General features: G+C 38.2%; 1 protein-coding gene across 4 annotated transcripts in view; it reads right to left on the bottom strand.

The window, feature by feature from the left end:
- Positions 1-23,171, bottom strand: part of MORC3 (MORC family CW-type zinc finger 3) — a 48,161-nt gene that overhangs the window by 15,735 nt on the left and 9,255 nt on the right. For 2 of the 4 annotated variants that reach the window (XM_019658637.1, XM_019658641.1), the window contains exons 2-9: positions 16,076-16,148; positions 13,681-13,813; positions 12,054-12,268; positions 11,194-11,341; positions 9,527-9,674; positions 7,648-7,776; positions 7,333-7,452; positions 4,359-4,456 (exon numbers count right to left, since the gene is read on the bottom strand). In XM_019658637.1, coding sequence (XP_019514182.1) covers positions 4,359-4,456; positions 7,333-7,452; positions 7,648-7,776; positions 9,527-9,674; positions 11,194-11,341; positions 12,054-12,268; positions 13,681-13,813; positions 16,076-16,148 — 1,064 coding nt within the window. Of the gene's footprint in view, positions 1-4,358; positions 4,457-7,332; positions 7,453-7,647; positions 7,777-9,526; positions 9,675-11,193; positions 11,342-12,053; positions 12,269-13,680; positions 13,814-16,075; positions 16,149-19,319; positions 19,852-23,171 lie in introns of those variants that run through there. The other 2 variants (XM_019658638.1, XM_019658640.1) reach the window with 2 other exon arrangements.

Here is a 23,171-nt window from a genome sequence, read left to right as displayed (position 1 = left end):
AGAGACAAAATACTACTGAGTCCCTGTTGGGAAAGCACGTTGTTGATCAATTAATTACTGGGAGAATCACAGGCTCTCTTTCAACCCCAACCTGACAAGCTTTAATTCAAATTAGAACTCCTTCTTTTGGTTTATCAAAGTATGGGATCATTAGCAAGTATACTTCAAATTAGCTTCTGTTCCACAATTAAGGCTTTCATTTTCTCCCACAATGTTAAAAAGCAAATCAATGGGACCTATTTGAGATAAGACTAAGGCCACAGTTCATTTCTTTTTCTCATCACCTCCATTCCTCACCCATTTCTGTTGAGAATATACCTAGGACTGGAACTGCAGGGTGACAGGGGCTTTTAATTTTTAAATATGATCATCCACCAGCAATGGCTGAGCTCCAACTGCCTACATCTTGCCAACGTTTGCTATGTTTCACTCATTGTAATTTTTCCAATTTTGCCCATTATGAAAATACGCTGGTTTCCATTTTAATTTTGCTTTATCATTTAGGTCTACAATCTATCTGGAACTGGTTTTTCAATTTGAGAGGCAGGAGTTAAAAGTTCATTTATCCATACAGACAGCCAGGTGACCCAGCATTATTGGAAAGATCATTTTCTCCCTACACTATCATGTAACCTGTCATAAATTGAGTGACCGTATGTATGAAAAGTGTGGGTTTGTTTTGGCTTCTCTATTTCACTATACTGTCTTTCATTAATACCCACGTTCTTAGTTACTGCAGCTTTATAAGTCTTGATCCTTAGCAGTGTAGGTCCTTGTGCTTTGTTGTTCTTTAATGACTGTCTTAACCAGCTTTGGTCTTGTTACTGTCCACATAAAATTTGGAATAAGCATATTCATATATCGACACCCATACACACCTGTTTTGTTTTTGTTTTAAACTGGAAATGCATTTAATTATTTTGGAGAAAACTCGACACTTTACAATACTCAGTTCATGCACTGAGTAGACCAATTCATGAATCTGGTAGACCTCCTTATTCAGGTCTTAAATTTCACTCCACAATGTTTTGTAGTTCTCAGTGTTGCAATCTTTGCGTATTTTATTTACTCCATAATACTTGTTCTTTTTATGTTATGATTTTTTAAATTTCATGTTGTTTTTCTGTTGTTGCTAGTATACAGAAATACAACTGATTTCTGAATACTTATCTAGCAACCTTACATATTGTTACTATATGAATTCCAATTTGCAGATTATTTTGGACATGTATATATCTACAGAGAAGTTTTATTTCTTCCTTTCCAACGCTTGTAACTTTTATTTCTTTTCCTTGCCTTATTGTACTGGTTAACTTCCGCAAGAATGGTGAATTGTTGATAACCTATCTCATTCTCACTCTTGGGGGGAAGCTATCAATAATTCACCATTAGAAATGATGCCTGCGGGCTGGCCGAGTGGTGCGTTGGTTGGGAGTTGGCTTGGGGTGCCAGCTCTGAGCAGCAGGAGTTCATTTCCCACATTGGGCCAGTGACACTGCACTCTCTGTGGCTAAGATGGTGAACACCACCTCGACCTGGAGCTTGGCTACTGTGAGTCACCAGTGATGGCGTGGGCTGCAGTGAAGCTGCAGTAGGCTGCCATAAGCTGCCGTGAGTGGCTGGCAGCTGGCGTGAGCTGCCAAGAGCCTCCATGAGCGGCCGTCCAGTGTCTGATGACCGATGTGTCTCACCCAGGAAGAGCGCAATAATACCAACATGGGCCAGTGAAGCAACGTCCTCCACAACTAGACTGAAGAACAAAAGGACAGCAACCTGTCTTTTCCCCTTCCCCGATGCTGTTCCCCTCCCCCAATTCCCCAATAAAATCTTTAAAAAAAAAAAATGCTTGCTGTTTTTTGTGAATACTCTGTATTGTTACTATGCCCTTTCAATTAATGGTTTTTGTAAATGTTCCTTTTTTTTCTAAATCACAAATGGGTGTTATGATTTATCCAGTGCTTTTTCAGGATCTATGAAAATAACTATGAGTTTCCTTTTTTAATATCAGTGTGATGAATAACATTGGTTTTTGAATTTTAATGTATTATCCTTTTCACATGTCACTAGATGGTATTTGCTATTACTTTAACATCATGATAATCTTGATCATGAGAGACTGACATAAATTTCCTTTCTTATATTCATAAGCTCATTGCTCAAGTTATACAGCCTCATAAAATCTTGCTAGAGTCTGTGTGGGAATGGTGCTACCTCTTCCTTAAATGTTTGAATTTAGTATGCATTAAGTTTTCTAAACATTGATTCAACTTCAAAGGAAGGTGTTCATATCATCTAAAATAGTGTAAAATTGGACCAGTCAAGTGGCGCATTGCTTAGGAGATGGCTTGGGACGCCAGCTCTGAGCAGCAGGGCCCCGGTTTGGATCCCACATGGGGGCCAGTGACGCTGCGCCCTCTACAGCTAAGATGGTGAACAACAGCTCGACCTGGAGCTGGGCTGCCGTGAGTCACTGGCAGCGGCGTAGGCTGCAGTGGGGCTGGTCGGCAGATGGCGTGCACTTTCGTGAGGTGCTGTAAGTGGCCATCCAATGGCCGGCAAGCGACTGCCTCACCCGGGAAGAGCGCAATGATAATACCAACATGGGCCAGTGAAGGGATGTCCTCCACAACTAGACTGAAGAACAAAAGGACAGCAACTTGTCTGTTCCCCTTCCCAGATTCCCCAACACTGTTCCCCTCCCCCAATTCCCCAATAAAATCTTTAGGAAAAAATAAAAATAAAATGGTATAAAATTATTCAAGCTAACCCTTTGATATGGTTTTTGTTATCTGTAGATCTACAGTAATGTCCTCCTTTTCATTTCTGATATGGACCGTTTGGTTTCTCGTTTCTTTCCTTAGTCTTGCCAGATGCTTATAGCCTTTATTAATTTTATCAAAGAACAAACTTCAACCTTTTTTATTGTGTCACTTATCCATTTACTGTCTCTTGGTTCAAATTTCAGTCTTTCTTACTCAGTTCTGTGATACTAGCACTTGATCCTGTAAACGTTTATCCTCTGCCAGTCTGGACAATGGTAAACTGGGTTAAGGGGCAATGAACCTGCTGGTTGATGGCAGCAAGACACTTGTCTTTCAGGTTCTGGTACTCGCTGCTGCCCAGTGGCCATGCTCTGCACTTCAGCAACACAGCCCAGTTCTCGCATGCCTGTATCCTTGGGCGGACAGATCTCCACAACCAGCCCCAGCCCACCCACAGCCACTGGCAACAGCAGGCCACACGTACTGACCTCTTCTGGCCAGGCCTTCTGCAAGTTTCTTGCCATAGCAGGTAGTTCATTCCTGTGTTTGTCACAACCGCTACAAGAAATCTGAATCTCTGACTTCAGGGGGTAGAAGGGCTTTCTCCTAGACCAGCGGTTCTCAACCTTTCACAGGGGTCGCTTAAGACCATCGGAAAACACATATTTTCGATGGTCTTAGGAACCGAGACACCGCTCCTCTATCCGTCTCCAGGCCCACATGCAGATACGCCCACATACAAGTACCTGGTGACCCCTGTGAAAGGGTCGTTCAACCCCCAAAGGGGTTGTGACTCACAGGTTGAGAACCGCTGACCTAGATCCTTTCTTGTCTCTTCTTTTTCAGCCTTGAGGGAATAGCTGCTCTTTTGTATCTGCATGCTCTGGACACCAACTGTCCTCTCTGACCCCTTTTAGTAATCACCTTCTATTATTTTAACCTCTAAATATTTATTTTCTTTTATTGTATGTGTTTCCAAATTCACTGATTTTGCTTTTATGTTTATATCCTTCCTTCTACTTTGTTTTATTTGTTCTTTATTGGAGGAGAGGGCCTATGATATTTGTCTTTACCAAAAATACATATTTACATAACGTTTGCATTCTGGTCCATAACTTATGTTCACTAGGACAGTTTGTGCTTCCTAAATTTACAAGTAACATTAATGGTCATATTTATTCTATGGCTTCTAACCACTTGTAAAAAAACATGAGTCTTTCTGTCTAAGGTACATAAGACTAAATTACTGTAAAGTTGCCATCTAAACACAAAGTTTCAGGATTTTATGACTACACAAAAAATATTAATACCTTTAAAGTAATAGAAACTTCCTCTATTTTAAATAAATCTCAGAAATACTTCATCAGTAAAGACAGGGGAAAATAAGTTTCTACTTGTGAGCGAATAGAATACAATTCCTAGGATGAAAGATGACGGTTAAATGTGTTTTCTGTGTAAGTCTTTCACCTACCAATTTTCTTAAGAGTTCTATAATGTAAAAATATCCACAAGAGAAAACAATTCAGTTTAGAAAAAGTTGTGAAAGTATTTCCAAAATAAATTGTACAAAGTGAATAATTTGAATAGATAACATACCTATACTCATTAGTATAGTCGAAATCTTGTTTATTATGAGTTGGCTTTAGGAAATTACACTCGATAATTCCCACTACTCCAACACCCATGTTGTTTGCCTGAAACAGAAAACGAAATTGGCATTTTAAGCATAAGACATAATGCTCAAAATAATTACCCTTTCACAAAGATTTGTATGAAACATTTTCTGTATCTTATCTCATAAGATTCTCATGAACTTTAGATAGAAAAACAGTGTCTGGTAGGTTAATTTACATTTTTAGGAATTCCTAAATACATTAGAGCCTACAACCACTTCCACTGTTGTCAAGTGTCCATTTAGACAAGGATTATCACCCTCAATTTTACACAAGGGAAAAAGGACCACCTCTACTGGGATGCATCTTCATAGGTAGTGGACACCACAGATAACTAATTCATTTCTACACCCACAGAGCCTAGCAAAGGTTCTGGCACATGTTTCATGTTTGCTAGATAAGTTTATCTAACTTGGCTGTTCCCCTTCCCCAATTCCCCAACACTGTCCCCTTTCCCCAATAAAATCTTAAAAAAAAAAAAAAAAAAAAAGTTTATCCAGAGTTAGACATTCAGTTGTTAATGGCAATGAAATAAAAACCTCAGGGCCGGCCGAGTGGCTCAGTTGGTTAAGAGCTCGCTCAAGAGTGCGAGCTCTGAGCAACAGGGTAGCAGGTTCGATTCCCGGCCCGAGCTGAGATGCCGCTGAGCTGCCAACAGGTGGCAGGATGGCTCAGCTAATTTAAAAAAAAAAACAAAAACCCAAGTCAATTGAATTAAAGTGATTTTTTTAAACCCTGCTAGCTACAATACTGAACTCAAACCATATGAGTCCTATTCTGATTCTCTATGTGATTATCAAATATACTTTGTTCATGACTTACTTCTGAGTCTACACAAGGAGACAAAGCAAAAGAACATGTAACTTATAACATGAAACTTTGCATAACTATAGATGAATTCCCATAAATCTAATCATAATCTTTTTTTTTTTTTAAGATTTTTTATTGGAGAATTGTGGAAGGGAACAGCCAAGTTGTTGTCCTTTAGTCTTAGTTGTGGAGGGTGCAGCCAGCTAAGCTTCAAGTCCAGTCACCATCTGTCCGCCCGATGGCAGCTCGCGGCTGCTCAGCTCAAGGTGTCGTGTTCAATCTTAGCTGCAGGGGGGCGCAGCCCACCATCCCATGTGGGAATCGAACCAGCGACCCTGTTGCTCAGAGCTCGTGCTCTTAACCAACTGAGCCACACGGCCAGCTCCAATTGTGTTCTATTAAAAAACCCCAATTGTGCTCTATTAAAAACCACCAGTGGTTCCACATCCCCTACCATTTGGAAACCACAGTACCCTTCAATTTGTACTTCTTGTTCACCGTTCCAGCCTTATCTTCCTGTCTCTCCTATTACTCGATCTCCCACTTAACATCTGGTCCAGCAGAGCAAATTACTCCCTTCGTGATGCCAGTCTCAGAAGTTCCTTTCCCTTCACTTTCAGATATTCTTTTCTCTGCCTAGAAAGCCTTGCCAGACTTTCCAACACAGTACAGTCAACTGAGAGTCATCTCAGTCACCTTCTCCAAAGAGCCTTTTCTGAAGCTCCAAGGATGCACCACATTCCCCTCCCAAACGGAGCTCTGAGGGCTTGCTCTGCATCTTAGCTTTTTATGCAGAGCATTTGGCATGGCAAATCTGGGTATTTGACACCTATTTAATAAACGTTTACTGAATCCACAGAATGCAAATACTAGGTCCAATCCATCATCTGGGTAAAGAAAAAACATTAAAAGTTGGTTGTAAAAGCCTATTTTTTATAAGGTAAAGCTTAACCAGAAATTACATATAATGTAAATTTAACTGGGTGGGGAAAAGAGCTATGTATTTTAAGTCCAATTCATAAATAGTAAAAGAAAAAAATTATTTACATTCTGCTTGTAGCAGATACAATATTTCTTTTGCATCCCAAAGCACTTCAGAAATAAGGCCTATACCAAAAATGCATTTTCAATTCCTAGTGAAATTCAGAAACTTTAATTTAATTATAGAATATTTCTGATGACAATTACTATTCCAATTATAAATGAAAATTAGCTTTTTAAATAAGTTATTGATACTTCATATCATGGTTGCCAGATTGTTGGATTTATTTGTTGACTAATATTAGTGATTACAAAGAGCCCAACAAAGTTAATTTACTTTTGCTGTATTCTGAGCTCATACCATGTAAAGTATGTAATACTTTTAACCTTTTAAATGATATTCAAGATAAACCCATGCTATGTAGCACTCACATCATCCATCCTACAAAGAATTCAGAATGAAGATGAAAAGTCACAGAATTGGAAAACAAAAAATGCCTAGACTGAAAACCTTTAACAAAGTTGCCTTTCAGAATTTATCACTGAATTCTTAACACACACACACCAAAAGAGCTTTTCTGTGAAAACATGTGAAGGCTACACAGACTGACATGGGACGACGTTCATCATCCTAAATTAAATTCTACAATGGAGGTGGTTTAGGAGGAAGACTCTAATATACTTAGGAACTAACCCAAAAAAGTAAATCGCCTATCATACTATATTTTCAGGCTACTAACTAAAACCAACCAATTTCATTCCAGCATGAATTAACCAGGACTCCATAGCCAAATGTAGTGAAAGGTCTGCGTGTGTGTCTGGGATCCATACTCACTGTTAGGGCTGGGGAACGTTACTATTATTATCAGCCCCTATTTCCTCATCTATAAAACACAGATAAAGCAAAGCAAAATGTTCTGTCCCCCTCATAAGATTATTCAGGTCCAAATGAGAAATTAATATCAAAGTATTCTAAATTCAAGTGACATGCCAATGTTAATAAAAACACTGACATTGAAGTCATTAGGCAAAAAGCATATTATTTCACATTTGACCCAATAACAAGTTACTCTAACTTTTATAAAAGATAGACATTTTCAGCTTACCCTTAACTGACATCCAACTTTTTCATAAGCTTTGATGAGTCTATTTTTGTGATACATCATTATCCCATAATGATCTTTATTTCTGCAGTTGAATCCAAAAGTAATTCTCACTGTTTTAGTCTTAAATGTTAAGAAAAAATTTGAACACACCACACCTCACTCCCTGCGAATCATTCTCTCTATTTCATTATTTACTGAGTCCAAAAGTGCATAAAAAAGGGCAAAGTTAGAGAGAATAAGGAGAAAAGAGGAGGAGGAATACACCTGACTAATATAGTTCTATACGGCATCATAAAAAGAAAAAATAAAGGATACTAAAAATTTGGGTCGATAAACATCACGTTCAATGTAGGCAAGACTCTTCGAAACTAGCTGTGTCTTCACTTTCTGTCCACGTATGATGATCTGCATTCTTGGCTTTAGGTATAATATACTGCAGTAAGCCTGCAAAGACACAGTAATTATCCTTTTGAAATAATTATTCACAGATCTGTTCAACACTACTTACGCATGCATTTAAAAAGAAAGCTACCACCTTGCTTTATAAATGACCCGTTAACTCTTAAATAATACTGGGGGTGCCAAAAATATATATATACACATGACTTGTATTCATCTTTTGTTATTGGTATATATTGAGTATTATAATTTTAATACAGCTTTTTCCTTTCTTAAAATGTGTATACATTTTTTGGTACCCTCTGTATATACTATAAAGCTGTTATTAGTTAATATTTGATTACTTTTCATTAAAAATAAACTCAACACACCATAGCTAGTAAAAATGATTTGCAGAAAACAATCTATTGACCTATACTGATATGTTAAGTGAAAAAAAGTTACAAAACACCATGTCTGGTATGATCTCATTTTAATTTTTTAAAAATGTACGTATGTACAAAAAAGGATTATATTTTCTGACTCTTCTGTCAACTATATGTATTGCTGTTATAATTTTTAAAGCACCAATAAATTTTATTTTAGATAAAAAAATAACATAATATAAACTAAAGGGACTGTTTTAAGTTTGGAAAGGAAAAATTGTAAATAATGTGTACCAACACTTACGCAGAATAGACACAGTACTTTTTAAAAATTGAGCCTTAACAATCAGCAGTTATCTAAATGTGTTTTCAATTCTTAATGCACGAAAGTTTAGATACTTTAGAATCTTGACCAAATTCTGCTTCCCAAAACATGTTAAAATATGCTCTTCTCTGTCTACCTCTCCAAGGTATCAGAAATCTCCAAAGGAAATGAACTGAGTAACTGAAGGACAGATAAAAGGTTCAACACAAAATGAAAATGTGAACTTTCACCTTACTTTTTCCCCGACTCCTGATTTCAAAATTGGTAATGTCTTGTCATTTAGAAAATTCATTAATGACATTTTAAAACACTGTACTTTATGGTACACTAAAACCATGCCATCTGCTCTGGCTGCCGCTAAACCCATTTCATACTTGAGCAAGATTAACTTAACACTTAGGAGATACTTCAATAACATGTTGGAGTATATCAAGGAATAGTTTAGTAATATGTGCCATTTTAATTGCTAGGATCTCAGATACAGTGACATGCAACTGTCAAATGTATCCTCCGTTTGGGGTTATGGGATCATTTCAGCACAAAAAATAAGGGGAAAAATTATGGTATGTCTTATCATAGTGACTAGAAACAACAATATTATATCAACATTGTTATATTGAGATATTAATTTCCTCAATCTCAAAAACATACCCATTTATCTCTAAGGTCAAATCTCAGATATTTATCGCAAAATTATATTAATGTACATTATCTCTAGTCTATACATAATTTATTGCTTTTGGATGTCAAGGTGTGTGTGTGTTCTATAACATTTTAAATTAAAAAAGAGAAACTCTGAATCTGGTATTTTTCATTGAATGAATCAATATGGCCATCATAAAATATACCGATTCTAGTATTCCCAATTTAATAATATAAGCACATAATAAAAGAACTACAAATGCTGTTAGATCTGATGACTTCATAATTAAAAAAATTATTCAAAGCAAATAAAACAAGTGTACTCATGCAAAGTTTAATTAAGTTGGTTCAATCCTGAAATACTTTCACGTAGAGATCTATGGCAGCATGTATAAGGAAGGCGGGTAACATAATTTCCATTATCTGATGGCTTTCTCACTTCCACACAGAGCCGGGTACATACCCTCAGGGAGTAGTCGCTCTCAGGGGCAATTTGGTCCATCCTCTCTTGCTTCTTGTACCCTTTCTTCCCTGTTGTCTCATCTAAATCTTCTGGAATTCTGATGTCGTATTTATCCTTATCAAAATCAAACTCTGTTGCATTTTTGTAGCTGTAAAAATAATTTTTTGAAGGAGCTAAATTTAAACTTCACAGCAAGCTAAGCGAGGAACTACTATTAGTTAACAAAACAAAACACCTATACACGAAAAACACCATGGTCATGGTAGTGGTGGTAGGGGAAACAAAAGCAAGGAAAAAAAATAAAGAAAAGGAATCCAGGAAAAGCAAGAAAACTGAATTCATTCACATATTGCTGGTGGCAAGATCAAACGGTAGAGCCATTCTGGAAGTTTCCTAAAAAGCTAAACCTGTAACTACCATATGACCTTCAATTACACTCCTGGTCATTTACTGTAGGAAAATGAAGACTATATTCCCACAAATGTTTGGAGCTCTACTTGTAATAGCCAAAAACTGTAAAAAACCCAGAAGCCTTTCACAGGTGAATGGTTAAGCACCCTGTGATCCATGCACACAATGCGACACTACTGGGCACGAAACAGAAAGCAAGCTACTGACACACGCCAAGAACCTGGGGGTCTCCAGAGTTATGCTGAATGAAAGAAGCCAACCCCAAACAGTTTCACACTGTATGATTCCTTTTATATAACATTTTTGAAATGACCAAGTTATAGAAATGAAGAACTTGCTAGAGATTGCCTGGGATTAAGGAAAGAGCAGGGGTGGACATAAAGAGGCAACTTGAGGAATCCCAGTGGTGATAAAAATGTCCCGTGTCTTGATTGTATCAATGTCGATATCAACAGTACCAGTGTACTACAGCACTGCAACATGTTACCACTGGGGGAGACTGGGCCAAGGGTGCACGAGATCTATTCTTCTTACAACTGCATATGAATCAAGTTATCTCAAAATAAAAAGTTTAATGGAAAAAAAAAACTGACAAGAGGGACAGGAAAGCAAAAACAATAAAAATAAAAGAAGAAGGGAATACAGGATGCCAGAAAACCACAAGATTTAAAGTATTTTAGGTTTACCACTATTTGTGCTTTATTCCTATGGTTCAATGTCTTAGATCTCTCAATATTACATAGTCATCCTAATTTTAAAACTATTATCTGCAAAGAATCTTATCCTCACAAGGATAAAAGACTACAAATTTTAGCAACACAGAAGTCCCATCTATATTACTTTTCTCACCAGGTGCTAAACCATGCTTAAGCTTTCAGTAATGGACCAAATGAACAAAGATTTCTCTTTTACCTTTATACAAGTTGGGATTTAGCAGGGGTTTTTATCTTCTCATTCCTTGTTTTTTGTTTTTTGAGGAGAGGGGTAAAATAACAAAGAGTGAGAAGAGGGTGCTATGGAGACTAAATGGCAGTGCTAGGAAATTTATTTTTACTACTATGAAATTACTTCAAATTGAAGCCAAAGTGGCCTCCATAAAATATCACTGGAAAAGACAAATCATTAACTATGCTAAAAAATGAACACCTTCCAGTGTATTTCTACTCTGTGTAACAATGGATGAATGTAATAAAATAATTCATGCAAATTCACTTTACTTCCCAAATGATTTACACCTAGCTAAGGTCTGTATTTACCTTCTAAGATTCCAAATGATGATCCTCGTCCCCTTCTTACCAATAATAGCATCCATTTCTGCTAGTAATTTCTGTTCCGTAGGAAACAGAGAATGTTCCAGAATTGCAGCAAGGCTTGCTTTTGATTCCGCTGAATTAATCACCTGTCGTATATCCGAAGTTAAAGACAGACCAACAACATATTTTTTTTACAATTGCATATGGAAACCAAGTGAAACTTAAACAACAGAAAAACTATTTACTAAATTACTTTCTAAGTTTTAAAATGGCAGTTTGATTTCAAATGAACACCCAGAAAGATGAAGTATGAGCAAGGTTATTATCCCTAACTAATTTAATGGTTTCCAATATTTGAAGTGTGCTTATACAAAAGGTATTTTCCTAAAGATATCTTGCTTCTCATGGCAATTAGTGAAAATTTCAAGCCAGACCACAAGACTGAAATAAAGAGGAAAGGGGCCGGCTGAGTGGCTCAGTTGGTTAAGAGCTCGCTCAAGAGTTTGAGCTCTGAGCAACAGCGGTTCGAGTCAGCCCGAGCTGAGCAGCCGTGAGCTGCCAACAGGTGGCGGGATGGCTCAGCTAAAAAAAAAAAAAAAAGAAATAAAGAGGAAAGCTCTGGGAAGCTCAACATAAATGTAACCACTTAACGGTAAGGATTTCTATGGCACAACTCCAACTGAGAATAGAAAAAAAAACAAAGGCTTAGTCCCAGATGTAGGTTAAAGGCAGTGGATAAGAATAAGAGCTAGAATGGAAGGTGTGATTAAAAAACAAGAATCTGGAGGAGGGCAAAAGGCTCGAACGGTTCACATTATTTCTTTAGTTTTTACACAGCTTCTATTTCAAAAGCAAAAGGATATGGTGTTTGGTGAATGCCACTATGGGGACAACAACATGTTCTGCTTTTATGGCTTCCAAGTAGGTCTGAGACAAGAAGCCCACGCTCATGCTTTCTCCATTTTTGGTAAAAACGATTGCATCTTTACCCAAACGCATAGAACCTGACTTGAAACCATTCCCATACAATCCAACTGGGACATGACCATTCACGGTGACTTTGTCACTGAAGCCAAAGCTACAAAAAAAAGAGAGAATGAAAAAATAAATACATATAATCATGTTTTTAATTCAAACACTATAATATGTAGCAATCCTGGGTTTGTATGCTGGTCTCATCCTTCCTAGATGTATAATCTTGAGCAAATTACTTTTAATCTGTCTTGATGTTCCTCCTCTCTGAAATGAAGGAAACCAAGTCCACATCACAGTGGTCTTTACGAATTACACACACGGGCCAGCCGAGTGGCGCATTGGTTAAGAGCTGGCTTGGGACGCCAACTCTGAGCAGAAGGGCCCTGGTTCAGATCCCACATGAGGGCCAGTGACACTGTGCCCTCTACAGCTAAGATGGTGAACAACAGCTCGACCTGGAGCTGGGCTGCCGTGAGTCGCTGGTGACGGCATAAGCTGCAGTGAAGCTGCAGTGGGCTGCTGTAAGCTACTGTGAGTGGCTGGCAGCCAGCGTGAGCGGCCAGCAGCCAGCAAGAGCTGCCTTGAGTGGCTGTCCAATGGCAGGCGACCGATCTGCCTCAGCTGGGAAGAGCGCAATGATAATACCAACATGGGCCAGTGAAGCGACGTCCTCCACAACTGGACTGAAGAACAAAAGGTCAGCAACTTATCTGTTCTCCTTCCCCCAATTCCCCAACGCTGTTCCCCTCCCCCAATTCCCCAATAAAATCTTTTAAAAATAAATAAATAAATAAAAATTACACACGCTAAAATGGAAGCCTGTTCCTGGCACATCCTGGCTAAATAGCTAAGTTATAATTTGGGCCCCTGGGACCTTGAGATTTCACCCCATGAAATCCCCTCCTGTAAATGTGAATGGTTCTCTTGTTCTCAGCAAGCCTACTGTAGTATGACTACTGATGAGGTAACTTTGACTTCTGGGCAGCATAAGGAATATTTGAGGAACAGTAGAAGGTCTGCTGCCAAATTCTCCCTCTACCCTGTACCTGTGGTATGTATCTTAGTTTCCATTTCAGGCACATTTGGCTTCATACTGACATCCTATTCTGCAACCCTAGAGCCTAAGGCCTTATGTCTATTTTATGCTGCTTCCTCATCCTCCAAATCCCTTTAAAATTACACAACCCACCCCAAAAACGTGGTGTTTTATCGGAAATGCTGGTTAAAACTAATTTACACTAAAGTATAAACAACTGATATCAATGTGCTACAGCTCTATAAAGGAATTGTGGAATTTCAGATAAGTCAGACATGGGGAGGGCGTGATAAGAACGGTAGGATTGCCTAATAACCTAACAATAGTAGAAAATTATCGAAGACAGAAAATAGAGCATACTGTGGGGGTATACCATTTCATGTTCAAAAAACCAAAAACTATGGGCAGTAAGTATGACACATGAAACCCTTGAACTAGGCAATAGCAATGATTTTAAGAAGTGTGACACTTTTACATACCTTAGCATTTTATGCAATTTATCTGAAGTCATACCATTCCCATTATCAGTGAATGTCAAGCATATATAGTCCTTTATCAATGTTTTATCAATCCATATCTGTTTAGCATTCACATCAGGATCATATGCATTATCTGAGAAACAAAGGTTTTGAGACATTTTCAGTTTGCATTTTAAAGAAAAGCAATTAGCTCAGAACAATCCTTTAACAAGCAATGGAATAACATATTTTATGAAAATTTAAAAAGCTGAAGTATTAAAGAACTCTTAAGATTTGAAAACATGGAACTAAAAAACCGTAGCCCTGCTTTATATTGCTCATCGACTATTAACAGAATGAACTCTTTCCAAAGCCCTCCATTCCTTATAGAGAGCAAAGACTGGTACCCACTACACTAAAAAAGTGTAAAAGCAGGAAGAACACTGCACTACAGAGAAAAATCAAGATAAGAAGGTCTTCTGTCTAAACTAGCCTGGCGATCACAAGGGGAACTAGGAGCTGAGTGTCCACTGGCTCTCTGAGTTGACATGGAAGGGACACCATTTCGTTACTGAATAAATGAGAAAGCAGCATCATTGTCTGCTAAGCTACATACATAGATGGTTTACTTCTAAACAGTTTTTCAAATTGTGGCCCTTTTCAATTATTAAAGAGAAAACCACAGGCCCAAAATGGCATCACTCGTGCTACAAGCCCATGACATCAAAACTGGATTTTAATACCTAATCTAACTGTAGTTTTAACCTCTCAAATGTTACTTCAGTTAACCTCAACCAGTCTGGAATTTTCTGGTCAAGCCCCAGTACGGTAATCTGTCATGTAGGCCCTTTCCATTCCCCACACAGAAAGCAGACGCAGGGCAATCTGCGGGATCAAGACCTTTGTTCCCATCTCTTCTTCCCCCAAAAAGATGTTCCCCAAATAATCCATTCTTTTCTTTCACTAATAGCTCCCTTGCCCATCCTGCTTCCTATAAAATCTTTCCATTTTGTACAGCCCCTCGGAATGCTCTTCAGCTGCCAGACAGAATGCTGCGCCATTCAGGAATCACTTTATAAAACCAACTAGATCTCCAAATTTACTGGGTGGAACTTTTTTTAACACAATCGAACCAAAGTTTCTGGTGGCTTTTGCACGTCTATGATCTCTGTACACCATCTCATTTAACACCCTTGTTTAGCATCCTGTTTCTCTTGGAAGAGCTAAGTATCAAGGAATACATCAAAGAAAAACGAAAAGAAAATTTCAACAGTATCAGTAATAAAATTGACGTGTGAACCTATCTAAGATACTTTTGAATATCGCTAACTGACCAAAAATACTTTTTGAGGTACATTTTTAAGTGTTTGTTATGATATAAATAATGGTTCTCAAACTATCTTTCCATTAAGTCTGCCTACAATTGAAATCAAATGTTTTTTTTGTTTTTTTTTTAATCAATCACTTCAGGAAAGACGGTGTTTCATTAAAAACTTAAAATTTGATACACCACAAAGAGCACCACGACTTTCAGTTGCTTTAACTGAAAGCTAGAGAATCACTACTATGTGAAGGATAGATTCTAGGTTGAGTAGCTCCTCTGGGTTGCCATAAAAAAAGCAATGACCGAATAGCTGCAATGCTATAGCATATTCACTCTGGGGTTTAAAAAACATACAAACAGCCTATGTTAGCTGGGAGATTTTGGAAAATATAACTATACCAAAGAAAAGAAGGGTGTTCGAAAGTTCCTTCTTTTCTTTTTCGTGCACCATCTAAGATAGAAGCCTTCCTTGATGAATAATCTAAAGTATATTTAAGAGTTCCTAAGATTATAATTTTCCTTAGTTTCTTAAACATGCTTAAAATTCATGTGCATGAATTTTCCCAAGAAAAAAAAAAACATGACCCATAATATAAATCTGATCACAACCTTGCCTCTTTTTTCATGTTCATTAAGTCATTAAAATACAATCCTATACCTTGGTTATTCTATCTATTGGCAGAAACAAGAATTTATTCCCACAAATCTAACATAATATTAATACTCCTACTTATTAACACCAGAAAAATGAATCTGTTACACATACTTCCCCACCACTAAAAAACATAATTCTCATATTTTTTAAATAGACCTATCTCTTTCATAATCAGCATAAAAAATTTTCAACATAAACGTTTCATGAACTTGGCAAATTAAAATACTTTGACAGTAGTATCAGGAGGGTTGAACAGTGATTAATTTGACACCCATTTGAATAGTTGTTATGCTAGGTAACCTTTACTCATAATGTTACCATTCAAGATAACGTTTTTTTTTAAAAAAGCACATTTACACACTATTTTTCAATGAAAAGCTTTTTTAAAACTTCAATTGCACACGATAGATTACATATGAAATGTCAATTTTACATACCTATTAATTCAGCAACTGCACTGAATGGCCAAGTGTGACTAGTAGAATTTGTATGTAAAAACTTCGGGCAAAGCTGAAACAAACCAATGATTTATGTAAATTAATTCAGGTCTTACTTTTCAGAACAGAAACTGAGAAGAGAAAAATTCTGAGACGTCCTAAACTAAATTACAGTGGGCAAGAGAATGTGAGAAAGTAACCAATTAATAGCTGTGGATCAACTAACAGTAGACTGCTCACATTCCTGGATGTATGCTGGAGCTTTGAATCAACTACTGTGGCTGGCACCTATCTTAGGGCTGCCCCCGCTTCAACTTTTCCCGCCCCCCACTCCCGCCCTTATCTGTCTTCCCCAGAACATAATGTATTATATCAAAGTGCTGTCAACTCCAGGACTGTGGACATACATATCTGTCGTTTCCACCTACCCCTGCTGCTGGACTTCATGCTCCAGGATCGGGTCCTTTACTGGTGAGCATTTGCCTCAATAAACCCTTTCTTTCAGAAAAGCTTTCAGCCATGAAAAGCTTTTTTATTTTTGTATTAAAACAACAATATAATTTTCTAGTCCTTGTGTTAAACAACACTGAGACCAAGTATAAACCACTTAGCTCCTTCTTTCAGGATATACCTGGAAAATATAACCTAGAAGATAAGATTCTTAGAAGATAAGGCTGTGGCTCAACTAAATATTAGTTTACTCATCAAGACTTGTTCCAAACCACATGCCTCTTTATAGCCACCAATCCAAAGCCATGACATCATAAATTGCCCAATCCCAAAGTTACCAACCTTGCAAAACCTACTTCAAAATTCCTCAGCCACAGCCCTAAAATCCTCTATCATTTCCTAATCTCCCTACTAGGAGACACGACTGTGTCAAGGGGGTTTATTCTCCTTAGTGCATAAGGCTTAATAAACTTAGCTTTGCTTATTAGTCAACAGGCTTTTCTGGTGGTCTGTTGGAAAGTCAATATTTGACACTTTATTTTAGTATTTACTCCACGTTCATTAAAGCTGAACTGTAGCAGTAGAGTAGTATACATCTATAAACCCTTTAAACAATGTCAAATAACAGTTCTAATGAAACAAACCTTGATTTCCAAGAATTTTATGTTTGATTTTACTCACAGTAACACAGTATGGAAGAATATGCCAACCAACCTCATGGTATAGAGAATCTAAATTCCTGAGTAATGTAAATATCAACTGTATAATAACGTACAAATGGTTTTAAACGCACAAGGCTTGAAAATTTCAAAATGCAGAGAATTTCTATACAATGAGGACTTTTTTGCATTTATCTGGAACAGATTCTCTCATATTTAAGGAAAAGAAGAGTGTCACTTTAAGTGTTTCATGTGAAGAGCCCTAGAAATGTGGTTCGATTATCAATCATGACAGCCACAGTTGCAGTGCTCAGCTGCTGCCACAAGGTGTCAGAAAGAGCTGTCTACTTCCCTGACCACTTGATTTTGGACAATCCCCAAGCATTGGTTCCCATTAGGTTGAAGTACACCTGCGAGAAACGGTGTCCTGTAGAGCCGTCTTCCAACCGGAGTATGTATAACTTGGACTCCCTATGGTACTACGTCATGTAATACAGCACAGTCATGTAACGTGGAATGTGAGTAATTCAGACTTTCTAAAGCATACATCACCAAGAGTTTTTGACGAAAATCAATTTCCAGGTTTCATCTTTCACAAGAAGCCTTTTCTCTAATTAATCTACCTGAGAATGTGCCAGCAGTCAGATTTTTTAGTCCCAGTTCCTCCTGTTGCACATTCGTCATTCTACCATTTATTTCTTTTAAAAGGCATATTCCTCCCCTTTCTAAATCTTACTATGGAGCAGGCCTTGGGGTGTTTGAAAACCTCTAGCTACCAAATGAGAAAATAATTAATCAACCACCTATAAGGCTTAGAGTTTCTGTCTCCACTCTATTTTATGCATGTCTGTCAGGTGTGAAATCTGGAGTTAGAAATGGGGTAATTTGGTCCATGTGGCAATACTTTGATTTTAGACATATGGCAATGTGGTTCTAGGAATGTCAGTTTTCATTTAATGACTTCATCACATACACCAACTCCAAACTGAAAACAGTACAAATTGTTGTTGACTAAGAATCCCAAGACAGCAATGCAAAGAAGGCATCAGTAACAAACAATGAATGCTAAACAGTGGCTTTTTGGGTATTGAAGCATGAGCAATTATTGGGTCATCGGAAAAGTCATGATGCATTTTTACATTGAAAAACATAGAAAAATACGTCATGACTTTCCCGAAAACCCAATACTTTCAATTATTCTCAGTAATAATCTCTAGAATATGTCATTAACTATAATGAAAAACACTCTTGACAGCCAAAGCAGCAGTGTCTCTCACACACACACACATAGCAGACATACTACGGTGTGTGGAATATATTTAACTAGGTATGTGATCCTAGGCAAGAAACTTAACCTCTGTGCCTGTAGTTCTGTCATCTGCAAAAATGAGAATAACAGTATCAGCTTACAAGGTTAAGAGAATTAAATGACTTAACAAGTAAAGAAGGCATTAAAAACAAAAATAAGATTTGAAAATGGTGATGCACTGGGGATTAGAGTGGGGTGCTTAACTGGAATACAAAGGTTTCAGTTCCAATGGTGACTCAGGGATAGATTTGGCAGAAGAGAAGCAGGCACTTGGAAGTAACTGCCTCCCCATATCATCAATAAAAAAAGACAGGAGGGAGGGAACCTGCCTAATGGGAAGCGCGTCTCGCTTGGTCTGGACTCTAGGTAAAACAAACAAAAAAATGTATAACATGACTGTAAAAAGAGGCACTCCCTTCACTTGAGTTAGTTTCAATTTATATAAGCTGTGGAACCAATGTAGAGAGAGTCTCAACCAGACAGCATAGGATTTGGAGAATATTTGAGTACACCATCTAAAATAACATTCACGGAAACAATCCACCAGGAGAAAATGTTAGCAGACAAGACACAGGTTTATCAGACACACTCCCCCCGCCCCCTGGCCACCCCCCCCCCAAACATTAGGTAAAAGAAACATCAACCTATAAAATACCTATCCCTGTAAATAACTAGACATTTAAAAAGTAATTTCCAAAAAAACCACACACACACAAATGAGATGCTATGAAGACCACGTAGAGTTTTTAAGAATCAGCAGCTACAAATTTTAAATATAAAGTATTTTAAATTTGGAAGCCTGAGCACATCGACAGTCTTTACTTACCTCTGCTCTGTCCTGAATCCGCTTTACAGTAAAGACAAATGGCATAAATCCAGAAGAACAAAAAGAATCGATGGATAATAGTACACACAAGTCATCAGTTTGGAAACTAGAGAACTAATTTAATAGCTTGGAAAGAGATAAATCTGAAGCATATAGATGGGAAACCTAACAAGAAGAAGCAGGCCAGAAACCGACAAAATCCCAGAAAGGCCTGTGGGAATTAGATTTCTGTGAATCAAAACTAGAGGCTGTATGAAAACAAGACAAGTTGAAAGTCTTGAAAAGAAGCAATTAAGATTCCCTGAGATCCTCCTCTCACCCTGAGCAACCTGCAACTACCCTAGACAACTCCATATAAAACTGGAGGTGTGTTCTCTAGAGAAATTGATGATGGCAAGCTCAGGCAAAACTGAAAACAGATGGGTCAAGAGCAAGTCAGCAACCGCCCAGAAATAAAACCTTATACAATATATGGTCAAGTGATTTTCCAAAAGGGTGTTAATGACCATTCAATGGGGGAAAAGACAATATGTGCAAAAAATATAACTGGGAAAATTGAATATCCATATACAAAAAAATGAAGTTGTACCCTTCCCTTACACCATATACAAAAATTAACTCAAAATGGATGGAAGACCTAAATGTAAGAGTTGAAGCTACAAAACTTAGAAGAAAGTATACAAGAAAGTTTCATGACACTGAATTTGGCAATCATTTCTTGGATACAATACCAAAAGCACAGAAAATAAGTATAAAAATAAATTGGAGTGGCAACCGGTTGGATGGCTCAGTTGGCTAGAGCACATGCTCTTAACAACAAGGTTGCCGGTTCAACACCCTCATTGGATGGTGGGCTGCCCCCACCCCCTCCCCCCTGCAACTATATAGATTGAAAACAGCGACTGGACTAGGAGCTGATTGGTCCTGGGAAAAACACATTGTTCCCCAATAAAGTTAAAAAAAAATTTGGACTGTATCAAAACAAAACACTTTTGTCAAAGGACAAAATCAACAGCGAAAAAGCAATCTAGAGAATGGGAGAAAACACCTGCAAATCAAGTGATAACTGATTAAATAGCATGGAAGGCTATTAAGGGGTTAAGATCCAGAATGTATATATAGAACTACTCAACAACAAAGAAACTAACAACCTAATTTAAAAAATAGACAAAGGAACAGCTATTTCTCCAAAGATGGTAAACACATTGCCACTAACCACATGAAAAGATGCTCACATCACCAATCATTAGGGAAATACCAATCAAAACCCCAATAAGATACCACCTCACACTCATTAGGATGGCTACTATCAAAAAGTAAAACAATAAATAAATCTACTTCACAAACACAACAAAACCAGAAAATAACAAGCGTTGGGAGGATGTGAAGAAAATGGAACTCCTGTGTACTCTGAGGGAACATAAAGTGGTGCAGTTACTATGGGGGGTCCCTCAAAAAATTAAATATAGAATTACCATATAATGCAGCAGTTCCACTTTTGAGTATATACTGAAAAGTACTGAAAGCAGAGTCTCAAAGAGATATTTGCATACCCATGTTCATAGCACCATTATTCACTATAGTGGAAACATGGAAACAAACTGTCAACAAAGAATAAACAAAATGTGGTGTATTTATATAACGAAATATTATTCAGTCTTAAACAGAAAATTGACACACACGCTACATGGATGAACCCTGAGGACAGTATGCTAAACGAAATAAGCCAGTCACAAAAGGACAAATACTGTATGACCCCATGTGATGGGAAAAGTGGAATGGAGAGTTATTTTTTAATGGGTATAGAGTTTTAGTTTTGCAAGATGAAGAGTTTTGGAGATTGGTTGCACAACAATGTGAATGTACTTAACATTACTGAAATGTACACTTAAAAATATGTACGATGGGGCCGGCCGAGTGGCTCCATTAGTTAAGAGCGCGAGCTCTGAAATCAGGGTCCCACCAGTTCGATTCCCACAAGGGCCTGAGCTGCACCCGAGCTGAGCTGCTGCTGAGCTGCCTGAGCTGGTGAGAGTAAGTGCTCCTAACAACAAGGCTGCTGGTTTGACTCCCGCACGGGATGGTGGGCTATGCCACCCCCCCCCGCAACTAAGATTGAACATGGCACCTTGCACTGAGCTGCCCCAAGCTGCCAACGGGCAGCCGGATGGCTCAGTCGTTAAGAGTGTGCGCTCTTAGCAACAAGGTTTCTGGTTCGACTCCGTCATGGGATGGTGGGATGCGCCCTCCACAACTAAGACTGAAGGACAACAACTTGGCTGTTCCCCTTCCCCAATAAAATCTTTAAAAAAAAAAATGCGTAAGATGGTAAATTTTGTTATGTATATTTTACCACAATAAAAACATAAAGTCAGCAAACTGAACAATGTGATACTCTTATCTCCTTTCCTCTGCTGGGTTTCCAGAAGAGCTGGCAGCCAGGAACAGAAATCAGATGTAGCGTTCCTCTCTAGAAAATGGAATGATTTCTATAAGTTCTATTTGGTTCTTTTACAATTATGCTTTCTGAATAGCATTTTTGTTGTTCTCACTTTTTAAAAATTACTGTAGGGGGCTGGCTGGGTGATACGTTGGTTAAGAGCTGGCTTGCGACGCCAGCCCTGAGCAGCAGGGCCTCTGGTTCGGATCCCACATGGGCCAGTGACGCTGCGCCCTCTACAGCTAAGATGCTGAACAACAGCTCGACCTGGAGCTGGGCTGCTGTGAGTCACTGGTGACGGCGTAGGCTGCAGCCTCTGCTGCAGTGGGCTGCCGTGAGCTACCGTGAGCAGCCGGCAGCTGGCATGAGCTGCCAAGAGCCGCCGTGAGTGGTAGTGCAGTGGCCAGCGACCGATCTGCCTCAGCCGGGAAGAGTACAATGATAATACCAACATGGGCCAGTCATTGAAGCGACGTCCTCCACAACTACACTGAAGAACAAAAGGACAACTTGTCTGTTCCCCTTCCCTGATTCCTCAATGCTGTTCCCCTCCCCCAATTCCCCAATAAAATTAAAAAAAAAAAATTACTGTAAAACATTTTAGTTCTTTTCAGCATATTTATGGTCTCAAGGATGAAAAACACATTCATCCTTGTTTTTTAAACTATTTTTTTCAGTTACAGTTGACATTCAGTATTATTTTATATTAGTTTCAGATGTACAGCATAGTGGTTAGACATAAATTATTATACAGTGATCCCCCCGATTCATGTAGTACCCACCTGGCACTATACATAGTTGTTGCCATTCTTTAGTGTCTACAGATATTGATATAAGGTGCTCCCAAGGAAACAGCTGGCTCCTTTTTAACTGATCACCCAATACTGCCACCCACCAAAGGACTAGCTCTACTCAGGTACGAACATTTCCCAATCAGCTTTTAGTGCTCCACTTGGAAATGTAAGCAGATGGCTAATCATCTCCAGACATTTGAGAATGTGTAAAATTAGAAGTCAAAACGCAGACTAGAAACAAAGAAGGCAATGCAGAGTAAAAGAAAACTTCAAAAATACTATGACTAATACGTCCAATGACAAAAACAAATGTTTTGTCCAGAAAGAGTTTAAGAAGATAGAGAATAAGACGGTGTTTATGATCATTAAACACATGGTAAGAGAAAGGTAGGAGTCAAATGGAAAACGTCTCCCAAAAAGTAAAGCAAAAAACAATGAAAAGGAAAACAGTAGACAAAGGAGAAAATTTGAGGTTAGAAATTTGTTTTTTGTTTTGGTGTTTTTTTTTAAAGATTTTTATTGGGGAATTGGGGGGATGGGAACAGAGCTGGGGAATTGGGGGAAGGGGAACAGACAAGTTGCTGTCCTTTTGTTCTTCAGTCTAGTTGTGGAGGACGT

This window comes from Hipposideros armiger, unplaced genomic scaffold (assembly GCF_001890085.2).
Source record: "Hipposideros armiger isolate ML-2016 unplaced genomic scaffold, ASM189008v1 scaffold_285, whole genome shotgun sequence".
Taxonomy (NCBI): domain Eukaryota; kingdom Metazoa; phylum Chordata; class Mammalia; order Chiroptera; family Hipposideridae; genus Hipposideros; species Hipposideros armiger.
Note: the sequence above shows the minus strand (reverse complement) of the source record. Positions and strands in the feature narration are given on the sequence as shown.